This window comes from Pseudonaja textilis, chromosome 4 (genome assembly GCF_049901715.1).
Source record: "Pseudonaja textilis isolate UNSWEBS1 chromosome 4, rPseTex1.2, whole genome shotgun sequence".
NCBI classification, from domain to species: Eukaryota; Metazoa; Chordata; class Lepidosauria; order Squamata; family Elapidae; genus Pseudonaja; species Pseudonaja textilis.
The window spans coordinates 17,510-31,245 of NC_141993.1; the positions used below are offsets into that span (position 1 = coordinate 17,510).

The 13,736-nt window shown below is 39.0% G+C and overlaps 1 protein-coding gene across 5 annotated transcripts in view; it reads right to left on the minus strand.

Annotated features, from left to right (window-relative positions):
* The window catches only part of MYPN (myopalladin), an 85,419-nt gene that overhangs the window by 10,943 nt on the left and 60,740 nt on the right, over positions 1-13,736 (minus strand). For 3 of the 5 annotated variants that reach the window (XM_087932082.1, XM_026714543.2, XM_087932083.1), the window contains 3 exons: positions 12,468-13,079; positions 10,972-11,119; positions 3,172-3,264 (listed from right to left, as the gene is read on the minus strand). In XM_087932082.1, coding sequence (XP_087788208.1) covers positions 3,172-3,264; positions 10,972-11,119; positions 12,468-13,079 — 853 coding nt within the window. The remainder of the gene's footprint in view (positions 1-3,171; positions 3,265-10,971; positions 11,120-12,467; positions 13,080-13,736) is intronic. The other 2 variants (XM_087932085.1, XM_087932084.1) reach the window with 2 other exon arrangements.

Here is a 13,736-nt window from a genome sequence, read left to right on the forward strand (position 1 = left end):
CTCCAGTGAGTGGCTACTTTTTGCAATCCCCAAAACACCCGCTGATCAAGTTTGCTGGAAATACAGTCTCTCACCATTTTGAAAATGAAAACTCATAAAATGTGGAATGTAAACTCTAAAATGGCTATACTGTAGTTTTATTTCTTAAAGCCCATGATCCCCTCACATAATGTGTGAGGTGGCTTTTGCAGCCTCCAGCATTTTGAAACATCCCTCAAGACCAAAATGCAATTCTCCTTATTTCAGGACAAACTCATATCAGAAGTATAAAAAGTGTGAATTTATTATGTTCTGCCCTTTAATCAGTTTACTTGATAACAACAGTTCAAAACTGGATCCTGAATGAAAGAAAATAGACATCATTATTTTTCTTGGTTTTTTTTTCACTAAAGGAAGAAGCACAGTAGAATTATCAGGCTGAAGAAACATCAATATTGCAAAAGAGGAATTCAAGGAACTTAAATGACTTATAAAACAATGTCCTTCACTTCAAAGCAATTGATGATATATTTAAAGGAATATTTAAATGTGAGCAACAATGAATGATTACATCACTATTTACACAGATTTCAGTGCAAACACTGACGTTTTTGGAAGCATATAAAAGAGTTGCTTTTTGTACAAGGTCACAGACCCTATGGGTGGAAAATAACAACAAGCAACTTCACTCAAGCATAATAACAAGAACAATACACATACAAATAAAGCAATAATCTGCTCAAAATAGAATAGGCAATCTAAATGTTTACCATGAGCATAAAGTATTTTATAATTTCCTGTTTGATTAATTCAATGTTTCCCAACCTCAGCAAGTTCAAGATATGTGGACTACAACTCGCAGAATTTCCATGCCCAAAACACTTAAGGTGGCAAATTAAATATTTGCAAGTCTACTTTTACCAACTTTTTACTTTTCTTACTATTGATTGATTTCAACTTTGCTCTGTTGAATGTTGAGATAAGGAGTTGAATCTCTGTCTACCTTTGATTCCAGTAAAAGAAAATGAGCTGAAGATGCCTGATTCATTACAATTTTTTTTAAGCCGGTGGAGGTGAGGGATTTGTACTAAATGGATCTCTGGTCTCAACAGCTCTTACTTTTTTGTATATCTTTGTACTAAGAGTTTAGAAAAGAAGATAAAAATCTAACAATAACTAATATAACAGAAAAAGTGAACCTAAGTGTCCATATGCCCAAGAAAAGCTCTTCCGCTGGGTAAATAATAACATCAGCAGGATGAAGTTCAGAGTAGGCTGAACTTGTACCCAAAATGTAGATCCTAATTGGAAATCTGCACAGTATATACGAGAGTTGTCCATCCCCACTTCTCAATTTAATAAGGATCCTAGAACAAGGAGAATCATCTTCAACTATCTCCATTAAGTTTTCTTAATTGAAATCCCTCCCTCCCAAAAAGCTGTTGGCCTGATGGGGAAATCATAAGGCACTTCCCCCCCACCAATATTTTCATCCCTAAAGCACTTCTTTGTGAAGTCATCTTGGCATAGTCCACATTTATCCACACATACGTATCCTCATCCTGACAACATGGGATGAGCTTGCAATCCTTAGCCTTCTGTTTTTTGCTTCTTTTGGTTGCTCTTCAGCCAAGGAAGAGAATAGCCCAAGAACAGAGAAGGGGCATTAGTAAAGTTAGTCAGACCATCCTTGTATAATTCACCAATCTAGAAGGACCCTTTGCAATGGAAGGTGAGGCAGAACTAATGGGAAAGAAGTCCTGGAGAAAAATCTCACGTCCTTTCTCTGAGGAAAAGCCTATTTCCAGATCTTCCTTATTGCACCTATTCTGACTGCTAAATAGCCCTTTAAAAGGAATGGTAACCATAAGATGATACAACCATGAAAAATGCAGCCGGAGATCCAGCTGCTAAGTGAGAGTCCTATTACTTTCAAGATTATTAGGTTAGCTTTGCTCCGTGGCTGCTCCCCAGTTGGCAGACAAACTCCAGGCTTATAAGGTTTCACCTTGTTTAATTTTGTCTTTCACAAAGGATACCTCAGCAGATTGCTTTACAAAATGAGCCAATTCTCATTCCAGTTAATAGATTCTCTTTGTTGTTATGTAGGGTTTTTAAAAGTAGGAAAGTGAAACTGCTGGTCTCTGCCAAACAAATATATTTATCCATAGTAACAATTTTGAGCAAAACCAGTAAATACAGCTACTGAAAACATTATTATTCTAAATCTCCATTATCCTTTAATTTAACGTCAGCCTAAACCAGAGCATTTCTCAGAAAACTGGTCTCCGCAACCTTTTGGTGCTAGTAATTTTACACTGGGGTGCCTGTAGAGCATGGTCAAAAAAGTCAATATGGCAAGCACAGCAGTGCGATAAAAGCTTGACCTGTTTTTTATGTATATCATACATAGAATACAGATTAAAAATAGGCAGACCTTGATCACACCATTGTGGCTACTATCCTTACTTTTTATCACATCCTCTAGACAACCCTGATTTTTAGTTTCAGAGACCCTGAAATATTTTAGTTTCAGTACCGTCACCATAAGGACTTGAGAATAATAGAAAGAGATGATATACATGGCAACACATCAGAAGGCTACCTTCCAAAATGCAAGAAACCTGGGCAGCTATAATGCTCATACAATGATTTCTGTAATATATAGATTTTATGTCATGGAACTAGAACATTTTTGCTCTATAGAAAATGTCAAAAGAATAGTCTATAGAACTGATTCAGGGTGGGGATTCTTAACTGCAGTTAAGGCTGTAAACTGAAAATACCATATATAAATTGAAAATGCCTCACGATAAAATATGGAAATGTTACTTAGCTTTAGAATGTAATGGTTTGTGAATCTTGAGTTTACAACATTAAGAGTTGAATTAACAACAGGTAACTCATAAGCTGCTTGAATGGCCTCTGGTCAGAAACTAAACCATATTCCAACAGGGTTTTAGAATTTGAATCTTACCGAATCCCCAGATTTCTTTGAACCCAGATTTCTTGTAATGAACACATTTGGCTGCTATTAAAATACTTACCATGAATAATCAAGCATGATCACAACTCACTTTAATGTAAGAAATACCCAACCTTGTTTAATGGCAGAAGTTAAATTTCTGGTTTTGCATTCTACTGAACATATGTACATATGAGGCACACATGTGTGGGAAAGGAAGGCTGTACCTGGGATACTTCCTCAGCGGTAAAGTTGAAAGTTGGGGAATGAGAGCTGGGTCCCTGTAGCCCGCAAGCCAGATTTTCATCATAGGCTGTTTTCTGGCGGAGGGAACGAGGAATGAGGAAAATTGCATGAGGAAAATGTTATGACATTTATGGGCATTATTTTATTGAAAGAATGAAGAAAGAACAGAAGGTAGTTTCAGAGGTAAAAGCAAACTTAGGATTTAATTGCTACTAGATAGTATAATTTATTTAAGTTAACTGAGGGAGTATAGAATATTTTAAAGGTTGCATATTATATATGTGCATATGTTTGCATATATGAATACAAACACATGGATACACACAATTGGTGGGCAACTGTGGGCTGCTATTAGAGAGTTGTGGTGGCACAGTGGTTAGAATACAGTATTGCAGGCTAATTCTTCTGTCAGCAGTTTGATTCTCACCGGCTCAAGGATGACTCAGCCTTCCATCTTTCCATGATTGGTAAAATACAGACCCAGATTGTTGGGGGGAATGTGGTGATTCTGTAAACTGCTTACAGAGGGCTGTAAAGCACTGTGAAGAGGTATATAAGTCCAAATGCTATTGCTATTTTTGTCTATTTGTATGATTAAACATGAGATATTATCAAAGATTTTAAAAATAAGAGCTGTAACCATAAATAAATAATACATACACTATAAATAAACACAATCTGTTTGCTCCCATATGTTTCTTAAAAGATATGATATATTTTTGCTATATCTGAAAATCTATTCCTAATGTGGTCCTTCAGGTCTTCCAATTATAATTACACATTACAATTTGTAATTGTAAAATCCCTACATTTATATATACGCTTTTATACAAACACACAGTTAAAAAAATGGGACTGCACATTTTCCAAAAACCGAAAATAGATCCTAGATCTTTCCAGTTCAATGACTTTTTCCAATGGATTAAAAAAAGGAAGAACCTGAGAGTTTCTCTTTCAGTGGGATTAAAAATTGGAACTAAGTATCTGTGGGGGAAACTACAGGATCATAATCAAAATTTGGAAATATATCAATATTGCAAAATATTAGAAAAATTGCAGTTTAATATAAACAATATCCAGCTATCTGTTTTTTTAAAGTAAAGTAATAACAGGAGTAATAAAGCATATTTTGGATGTTTTTTTCAGTTTCCACCTAACGGTTCACCACTGCTGTTTTCCCAACCTTTGTATGCTCCCTCCTTCACAAATTGGCCTTCTCTTTTTACCAAAAGTAAGGTTCTCTACCATCATTGCTTGAGATTTGCAATGTTTGGTTTTTCATATCCTGTGTGTTCCTCAGATAATATCTCATATAATGTCTGGATAGTAATTTTCTTTCCCACTAGCATTTTAAAAATAGCTCCCTTATAGATCTATAGATATAGAGCACTAAACACCAGAACTACGCACAAGAATAGTTTTTTTCTGAAAGCCATCACTCTGCTAAACAAATAACTCCCTCAACACTGTTCAACTATTACAAAGTCTGCACTACTATTACTGTCAATCTTCTCATCACTCCTTATCACTCATCCCCTCCCACTTGTGATTGTTGGACTGTAACTTTGTTGCTCTTATCTTTATGATTTATATTGACTGTTTCCTAGTATGATTTGATTGTTGATTGTACCCTATGACTATCATTAAGTGTTGTATGTTATGATTCTTTATTCTTAACGAATGTATCTTTTCTTTATGTATACTGAGAGTATTTGCACCAAGACAAATTCCTTGTGTGTCCAATCACACTTGGCCAATATTCTATTCTATTCTATTCTATTCTATTCTATTCTATTCTATTCTATTCTATTCTATTCTATGCTATGCTATGCTATGCTATGCTATGCTATGCTATGCTATGCTATGCTATGCTATTCTATTCTATTCTATTCTATTCTATTCTATTCTATTCTATTCTATTCTATTCTATTCTATTCTTATATTAAGCACATTAAACCATTGCAGAGTTTAACTATTATCTATCCATTCCCTTCAATAAACCAATGCTTCAGATAGGAGCAAAATATCATTCTATTTCCTTAACTGAATAATTTTGGACTAGCAAGGATTCCAGTCCAGATGTACCAGATCATTTAATGTCTTCTGCTCATTTAATGTCTTTGTCAACAATTCATATTATGATGTGCAACATGCTGAGGCGTTCATCCTTCTCTTGGCATTTACTATTCTAAAGGAATAATTTTCCCTGGCAGAATTGCATTTGCTTCAGTGGCCATTAATTTTAATTTTAATTTATTTGATTTGTCAATCACTTACAAGATAATAGGAATAAGGATAAACATAGTTATGAATACATGAAATGAACACATATAAGAAAAATAAAAGAAACAATAGGACAGGGACGGTAGGCACGTTGGTGCGCTTATGCATGCCTACCTACTCAACAAAGCAAAGAAAAAGTAAAACTAACTTTCCCTCAAATCGGGCTCTCTCCTTACAATGGCTTGGGAATGTCCATGTAGTCTCCTCGACAGCAACATGGAAGGACTGGATGTCTTTTCTGGGATTATTTTAAGTTTCCCAGTCTTTTCTAATAATCCTAGAATTTTCTTAGGTTTCCCATGTCCTGGGTCAGAAACTGGTTAACTTTCTGATGCAAGCCTAGATAGGCTTCTTTTAATAAAAGAGGAAGTGAGAAGGATACATAGGCTATTTTCAAATTAGTGGTTTATGATATTTTATGGTACTACAAAGCCACTGCTATGGACATTAAAGAACAAACCAACCTGTTTATTTATTGTTGATATATTGCAAAACAATGGCTGGATGACTCTTCAACTTACAATCATTTATTTAGTGACCGTTAAACTGGCACTGAAAAAAGTGACTTATGACTGGTGCTTACATTTATGACTACTGCAGCATCCCCGCGGACACATGATAAAAATTCAGGTGTTCAGCAACTAGCATGTATTTTTGATGGTTACAGCATCCTGGGATAATGTGATTGCCATTTTTGACCTTCCCAGCTGGCCTTCAACAAAGAAAGTTCAATGGGGGAACCTAGATTTGCTTAACAATTGTATCATTCACTTAGTTGCAGTAATTTAACAACTGTGGCAAAAAAAAATGTCATAAAATTGGGCGAGACTCACTTAATAATCACCTTGGTTAGCAGTGGAAATTCTTGCTCCAACTGCGGTCATAGACCGCATGAAGACTACCTGTATATGGCACAGTAAGTTACTAATGTGGAATTGCCTTTGAATATCTGCTCGAAACTATGATGAGAATAATAAGCAGTCCATCATAATGGCAATAAAGTTGTAACCTGGTACTTCTGCCCTCTAAAGACAATCCCACTGGATTTAGTTACTTGAGTTGCATACACCCCTGTGAACTTATACAATCAACCGCACCGTATGTAAATAGCTTGTGCTCTCATCTGCTCATTTGGTGGCTGCAGAATGAGGGAGGCTTCTAAAGGAGCCATATCACTAATGCAAAAATCAGATGATATTTCATCATCATCTTTTCAGCAATTTATCTTAGTCTTTCCTTCAGCAAGTACAAACTGTAACGCCCTTGTTTCTGCCATCTGTTCAAATATAGCCAGGTACCTGGCATATTTTACTAGAAAGTATTAAGTAGCTTATTCCAAAAGAAGAGACTCAAAACATTTATTAGTTGTGGTGTTGCTAATTTTCATTTCTGTAGGGTTCCTTTCATTCTGATAAGTGGGTGGATATGGAGAGTTGGGACCATCTGCAAGCATCACCATGTTGACAACGCTGGTATGTGGGACTCCACATATAAAGTAAAGCGAAAAACATCTCTTTAATCATCCCAAAGGTATTCATGGATCTATTTCACAATCTGTCATGTGGTATTTACTCAGTTTAATTTGGACCCCACTTGGCCCTGGGATCTATTTGCAGAAAGACAGCTCAGTTCTGGAGTCAATAAAATAGTAAGTCTAAAAGTCCGAGGTCTCATCTCTGCCAAAATACTGGTCAGTTGCAAAGTGATTTAGCTATAATTACATTAAAAAGTTAAGTCTCCAGCTAGGTTGACTCAGCATACTTCAAGTAGAATTATATCATTGGGATACTAACCATAATTCAGTTCTATTCTGATCAACAGGTTTTTGCCCATGCTTTGTCTTAGGTCTTTTTATTGCTACCTGTACATGCCGAGAAGTCCTGGGTGGGGGAATAAATCTGAAAGGAACCTTTTAGTTTGGCTTCCAGACAGAGATGGGAGAGTGAGGCTACTGTAGCCTCAGCATTTCTTTTTTTTTCTTCCCCTTTTGGCTTTTTCACAGCTGAATTGAAGTCACAAAGGGGGTGAGAGGGGGAAAAGCCTTCTCCTATACAGTTTGGGGTGATTCCAGTTTGGATTTTTATATATTTATTTCTCATTTTGCCAGCCAGCTGTCTGGGGTATTCATGTGTGTGTTAAAAGAATCAAGATGGCGGTCGCACAACTGAACCCACCCCAGCCCCACTTTTAAGGTACGTGTTGCCATCTTCACAGTTTTGGCCCTGTCCTCGGACCCATCTATGGGTCTAGCCTCTGTTTGCTAGATTATTTGGTAAAGGAGGTGGCTGCCACGCCAAATTTAGAGTTAGGTTAGGAAGACAATATTGCACACTGTGCAAGCCTTCCAAAATGAAGAGTATCCCTCTGCATGTTGGAAGCCCAGTTCTTTCTTTCCCATTTCTGGGTTTCTGTGAAAGACATAAGGTCAAGTCAGTAAAAGAAAACAATAGGATTGTCCAGATAATAAATGAACACAATGACACGAATTATTGCACTGGCCTGTTCAATGGAATAGAACAGCCTTTGGCATTGTTGGACCAGAAATAGGCAAACTTTGGGTGGCCCAATGCCACTTTTTGAATTTGGACAAGGAGGTCACTAAGGGGATGCAGACAGTGGATGGGGCTGAATTGAATGGTTTTTTTTTCTTTTTTAAGGCACAGTAATGTATCTAGCTATAAGTATAGTAGCTTATATTTTGCACCTTAAGAAGGAGGCAACTGTGCCTTCGGATTTAAGCAAACTTGGGTAAAGGGGCTTTTGAAATGGCTGTGGGGGCTTCAATGTAGAGAATAAGTAAGATGACCTTGATGGAGATACGTAGAAGGTAGATGAAAAGGAGCTAAACCAGGAGGTCCAGATAACATTCATAAGTGCCTCAGACTGGTATTGCTGTAATTTACTGAACTGTAAGAAGGAAGAGAGGTATACGATGCTCAGACTTGCAAGATTCTGCTAATATAGCCCATTTCAACAAAAGTAATTTTAGCCTTCCTGGCGATTTGATTTCCTGCTCTGGTCTACCATGAATGGCTGATACCCTGAGGTTCCATATTCCCCTTTCCTTGGTGATACCTTCTACTAAAGTTTCCAAGAAAATATCTGGTAGTACTCATTGGAGCTGAAGAGTGAGCTCCCAAGCTGCCTCTGGTTTTGTATTCCTAGCCTAACAAAATATATTAAATACAGAAATAAATAAACAAGACCTTGTATACGAGATCAGTGATGGACTGGAGCAGGTGCAGTGTTCTACCTTCTGATACCCTCTTCAATCTTCTCCTGGTGCTTCTTTGGCAGTTGCAACTGGGACAGCTGGCAGCCCTCCATCCAGAGAAGACCCCTGCTAAGGACAGGTGTCCCGGCTGCTGCCTTCATTTTGCCAGAATGCCTCTGGGTCCTGATCTAGTGGTATTCTGGGAGAAACTGGAGGTTCATTTCCTCCCGAAGAATAAGCTTAGCACTATTTGCTTGTTGTTGATTAAGAAGAAAACTAATGGGAGAAACAGTGGTGTCTTCAACAGCCTTGCAAAAGCAAGATAGACTTCAGCCTGAATATATGACTCAGTACAATGGACTGTGCTGGTAACAGCAGTTAAATATCAATATAATCTTGTCTTAATGATGTTCAGTATAATCTCTTGTTGATGTATATTGTTGACACTTTCCATATTAAGCATGTTCTTTTTGTTTACTGCAATTTATGTCACCCCAAACAGGATTATGATATTTTTATACTCTTCCATTAGAAAATTGAAGTAGTAATCAATGCAACAAAGATCAACAGCAGCCCTTGCACGAGTGGAACAGCAATAGGAACACAGAAATCATCCTCTATATCAGGAGGATTCATCTTAATATGAATCATAACAAGCCACAACAAATCTGTTTCCCAATATTTCTTGGAATAGCTGAGTTTTAATGGCTTTCTGCAAAACCAATCAGGTGATGCTCTCCTGAGAAAGTGGTACCTCTACTGAGAAATGTCCCTGAAGATGACACTCCTGAAGAGGAAGAACTTGGAGAGATCCCACCATTCCTCATTTTACAGGGTGAGAAGTCATCAAAAGATAGCCAGATTGTAAGCTATATAGGATTTTAAAGGTGACAGCCAACCTCTTGAATGGCACTCAGAAGAAGACCGGTAACTAATGCAACCCTCAAAGCTTATATAGAACTTGGAGGTCCCATCTCTGCTTGTGCTGCTGCATTCTGGATCAGTTGGAGTTGTGCATTGCAAATGCCCAGACAAGAGATGACAAAGACAGGAGTGACTGAGCAAGGCCTCCCAAACAAAGGCAAGTAATAACTGTCGCACCAGATGCAATTGTGCAAAGGACCTCTTAGCCATAGCTAAGGAACCATGAGCTCATAAGGGCCCACAAGTTACAGATTAAATTCATGCAGGATGATGCAATCTGATCCATACTCAAAGGTAGAAGATAACCAAAGTAGAATCATTCCTGCCATCTTGCCAGGATGAAGCCTGATCCTGCTCACCATTTAAGAATTTAAGAACCTCCTGCACTGAGATAGCACCTTCACCTTTGCAATGTGTGAGGAGTTTCTCGACTGGAAGTCATTGGAATAGTTAGTGATTGAGTACATATCATCTGGAATTAAAAGATTCACCTCAACCTAAGTCGCCTCATTGGAAGGGAGAAATGGCTGATTCTGAGATAATTGAAACCATGCTATTTACAACTCTGGTATAAACAACTATTAATCATGGACAAATCTGTTTGCTTTAGACCAGGGGTGTTCAACCTTGGCAACTTTAAGACTTGTGGACTTCAACTCCAAGAATTGCCCAGCCAGCCATGGAAGTCCATTAGTCCTTAGGGACACCCCCGCTTTAGACAAATCATCGTAGTGATTGTAAGCAAGAAACATTCACAAGTTTGGGACTTTGGAACAGGGTGTGGGAGTGTATGTCTTAGATAGAATTTTACCTCTTTTCTCTGTCAAGTGAGTCCCTTTGATGCAATCAACACAGTGGTGGTATTCTACTAGTTTGGCCCAGTTCTGCCAAGCTGGTAGCAGCGATGAGCAGCAGAGACCAAACCGATTCCCTTTGCCGCTCTGATGTTAGGCCCACCTGCCTGCCCAGCCCCCCATACTCACCTTTATCCTCTGAATTTGAAGCGCGGCTGCTTTTGCGCAGAAGAGTGCTGCGTGGCAGCTACTGAAGCGACCGGGAGAGTGCATGCTTGCAGGAGGAGAGTTGGAACGCCTCTGCGCCTACACAAAGTGTGCATTTGGCATGGGCATGCATGCAAAGTGTGCGCACGCAAAGTGTGTGCACATGCACAAAGTGTGCCCACCAAGACACGCCCACTGAACCGGTGGTAAAAGGTTTTGAATTCCACCACGGAATCAACCCCTTTTGCCCATTTAATGCCACGCTACCTGAGAGGTTTCCTCCCCCCCAGGTCTTTTTCCACCCCCAGGGCTTGACATTTCAGCGGCACACACATTTTAACGGTAGCCTGCAAACTGACCTGTTGACTCTGGAAAGATTCATCATTCCATAAATGCAGCCGTTTCTCTAAACCTTTCACAACGGCGGCTTTGTCGTCTTTCATGGCATCCTCTGTTGATGATGACTGCAAAGGGTGGAGGGTTTTTTTCAGCATTCCATGGCTGCCCCTGTGAAATTGAGACTCAGATTAACGCCTGCCTAAGCCCTGAATTAATCCACCAGCTTTTCCGAGGGACAAAAACAAGAAGAAAGTGCTGGAAGCTGACTCACTATCTCGGATGGTCTCTGAATCCTGTGATACCCCTGAGTCTTTATAGGTCTCCTTTTCCATTGTGCTTTTTGTTAAAAATCTATAGTGCTTCCACTATTTGGTTCTGGGAATTCATATACAATCTAGTTTACAAAGGCTGAAGAAAATTTACACTAGCATTACAAATCTAGAATAGAAGCAGAATCTAGGCAGACTAGTAAAACCTAGCAATTCAATATTATACTAGAACAAATGCCTGTTATCATTATTGCTACACATACCTGATTTTTTATTGCTTTTTATGGTTACATAAAAGGCCCTATGGCTTTTTTTTTAATTAGAGAGGTTGTGTTGATATATCATGGAATCCTACTCATGGATTTAAAGTGTGGACTTTTAAAACATAGAACACAGAACAGAATCATAGAGTTGGAAGGGACCTCAGAGGTCATCTAGTTCAACCTCCTGCTCAAGGCAGAAGACCTTATACCATACCAGTCAAAAGGTTGTCCAGTCTACTTTTGAAAACCTCCAGCAATGGAGCGCTCACAGCTCTGGAATGCAAGCTTTCCCATGGATGAATTGTTCTCACTGTCAGGAAAATCTCTCCTTATTTCCAGGTTTGATCTCTCTTTAACAAGCTTCCACCCATTAAATCTTGTCCTGCCCTCTGGTGCTTTGGAGAATAAGCCAATCCCCTCGTCTCCCTAACAGACCTCAAGTACTAGAAGACTGCTACCATGTCTCCCCAATCCTTCTCTTCACTAGGCTAGGCATACCGAACTCCTTCAAATGTTCATCCTACGATTTAGCTTCCAGACCCCTTGACATCTTTGTTACTCTTCTATACACACTTTCGTGAGGTCTCAGCATCTTTTTCGTATGGTGGTGACCAGTTTTTAAAAGCAACCTTTCAATACATTAAACTAGATTAAAACCCTCTAAATATTGTGGGACTAGAACTCCTATGACTTTAATTGTGAATAATGAAATCACACTATTGCAACAGAACATTCTAGAATATAATATCCTCTCTTCAGTCAAGGGAACAATTTCAGGGAACAAAAAAAGCAAAGATGATCCAGAGGTAAGCCTAAGATATTAAGAAAAATGAGAAAAACAGTAATCTGAGAGAAGAAGCAGAAGAATGGAAGGGAGAAGGAGAAGACAGAGAAGGAGGAGGGCTATTTTAACTTGCTGAGTGAACAGATAGCCAGATGAGTATATTTTTACTGAGTGGTCATGCACTGAGGTGCATTACTTACACAGCAGGTGCACATTTAGGCAGACCCATGGCATTTGTTGGGGGTGTAGAAGGAAGCGCAGGTAGAACAGCACTCAGGAAAGCAACGGGATTCTGAATCCGACCAGTAGGAGACAGAGGTGTAGCAAGCACATTTTGGGGCTGGAACTGGTTCATGTTAGACACAGAGAGCAGAAGTGGTGGCAACACATGTTCTCTGGGACTTGGAAGAGGCTGCTCCGTTTGGTTTGCCAACCCTCCTGGGGATTTTGATTGGGCTGGCGGAGGAGATACTAAGAGGTTTTCCTTTTTCATCATTTTCTGGGTTCCTTGAGGTACATTGCTGAAAGAAGACACAGTGGAGCTAAAAGGGCTACTGGCTGCTGAGGTGTTTTGAGATGCCAGGAACTGTTTAGGTCGGGTGTATGTGAATGTCTGGGTAGAAGGAACCTTGTTCTGCTTGTATGTAGCTCCTGAAGGTTGCTTCTGGTGCTGCTGCTGAATGGGCAGAGTAGCAGATTTTCCTGGGCCAGTATTGAATAATGACTCTGGTGGAACTGGGTGAGACGGTTGATGGATTTGCTGTTGCTCAAACAACACCTGATTGTGTAGTTGTTTTAACTGGGTGGCATCCCTGTATCCAAAAAAATAAAAATAGATGCAATTTATGCTACAGGGTGCTTGAACAGGCTTTAGGATCTACTGTTTGAAAAACAAATCAAAATTATACATTTTGCCTTGCATTTCAAAGCCTTTTTTGGAGCAAGGAAGAACTGGAAGAAGGCACAACAAACAATCCAAAATCTGAGTCCCACGTATTACAAACAGATGATTTCCCCACCTACAGAAACCTGATCAATTCCTTCTAATGAAATACTTTTCATTTTTCTTTTCCAGCCAGAAAGTCTATTACTCAAAAAGACATTGTATACCTATTTCATCTTTTCTTCTGCCCCTTCATATAATTTCAATTGTAAGAATGTAAACATGTGGGGACGACAGTGGAAGAACATAGGGAGGCTGCCTCATAATCTGAAGCTCACAATATTTTTGTGAGATAAGCAGGGACATCTACTAGGGATAGTGGTGTCAAAAAAGTCAAGATGGCAGCCATGACTGTGTTATCAAAGCCTGCCCTTCTTATGTGTGTTGCAAATGACACATCAATAAAAGGGTGGGACTTTGATCACACAGCCACAACCACTCAACTAAGTTTTTGTCTCCCCTTTACCCATCCTGTTAACTCCCCCACAGAGGCAATCACAAGAAAACATAACCAGAAGCATCCTAG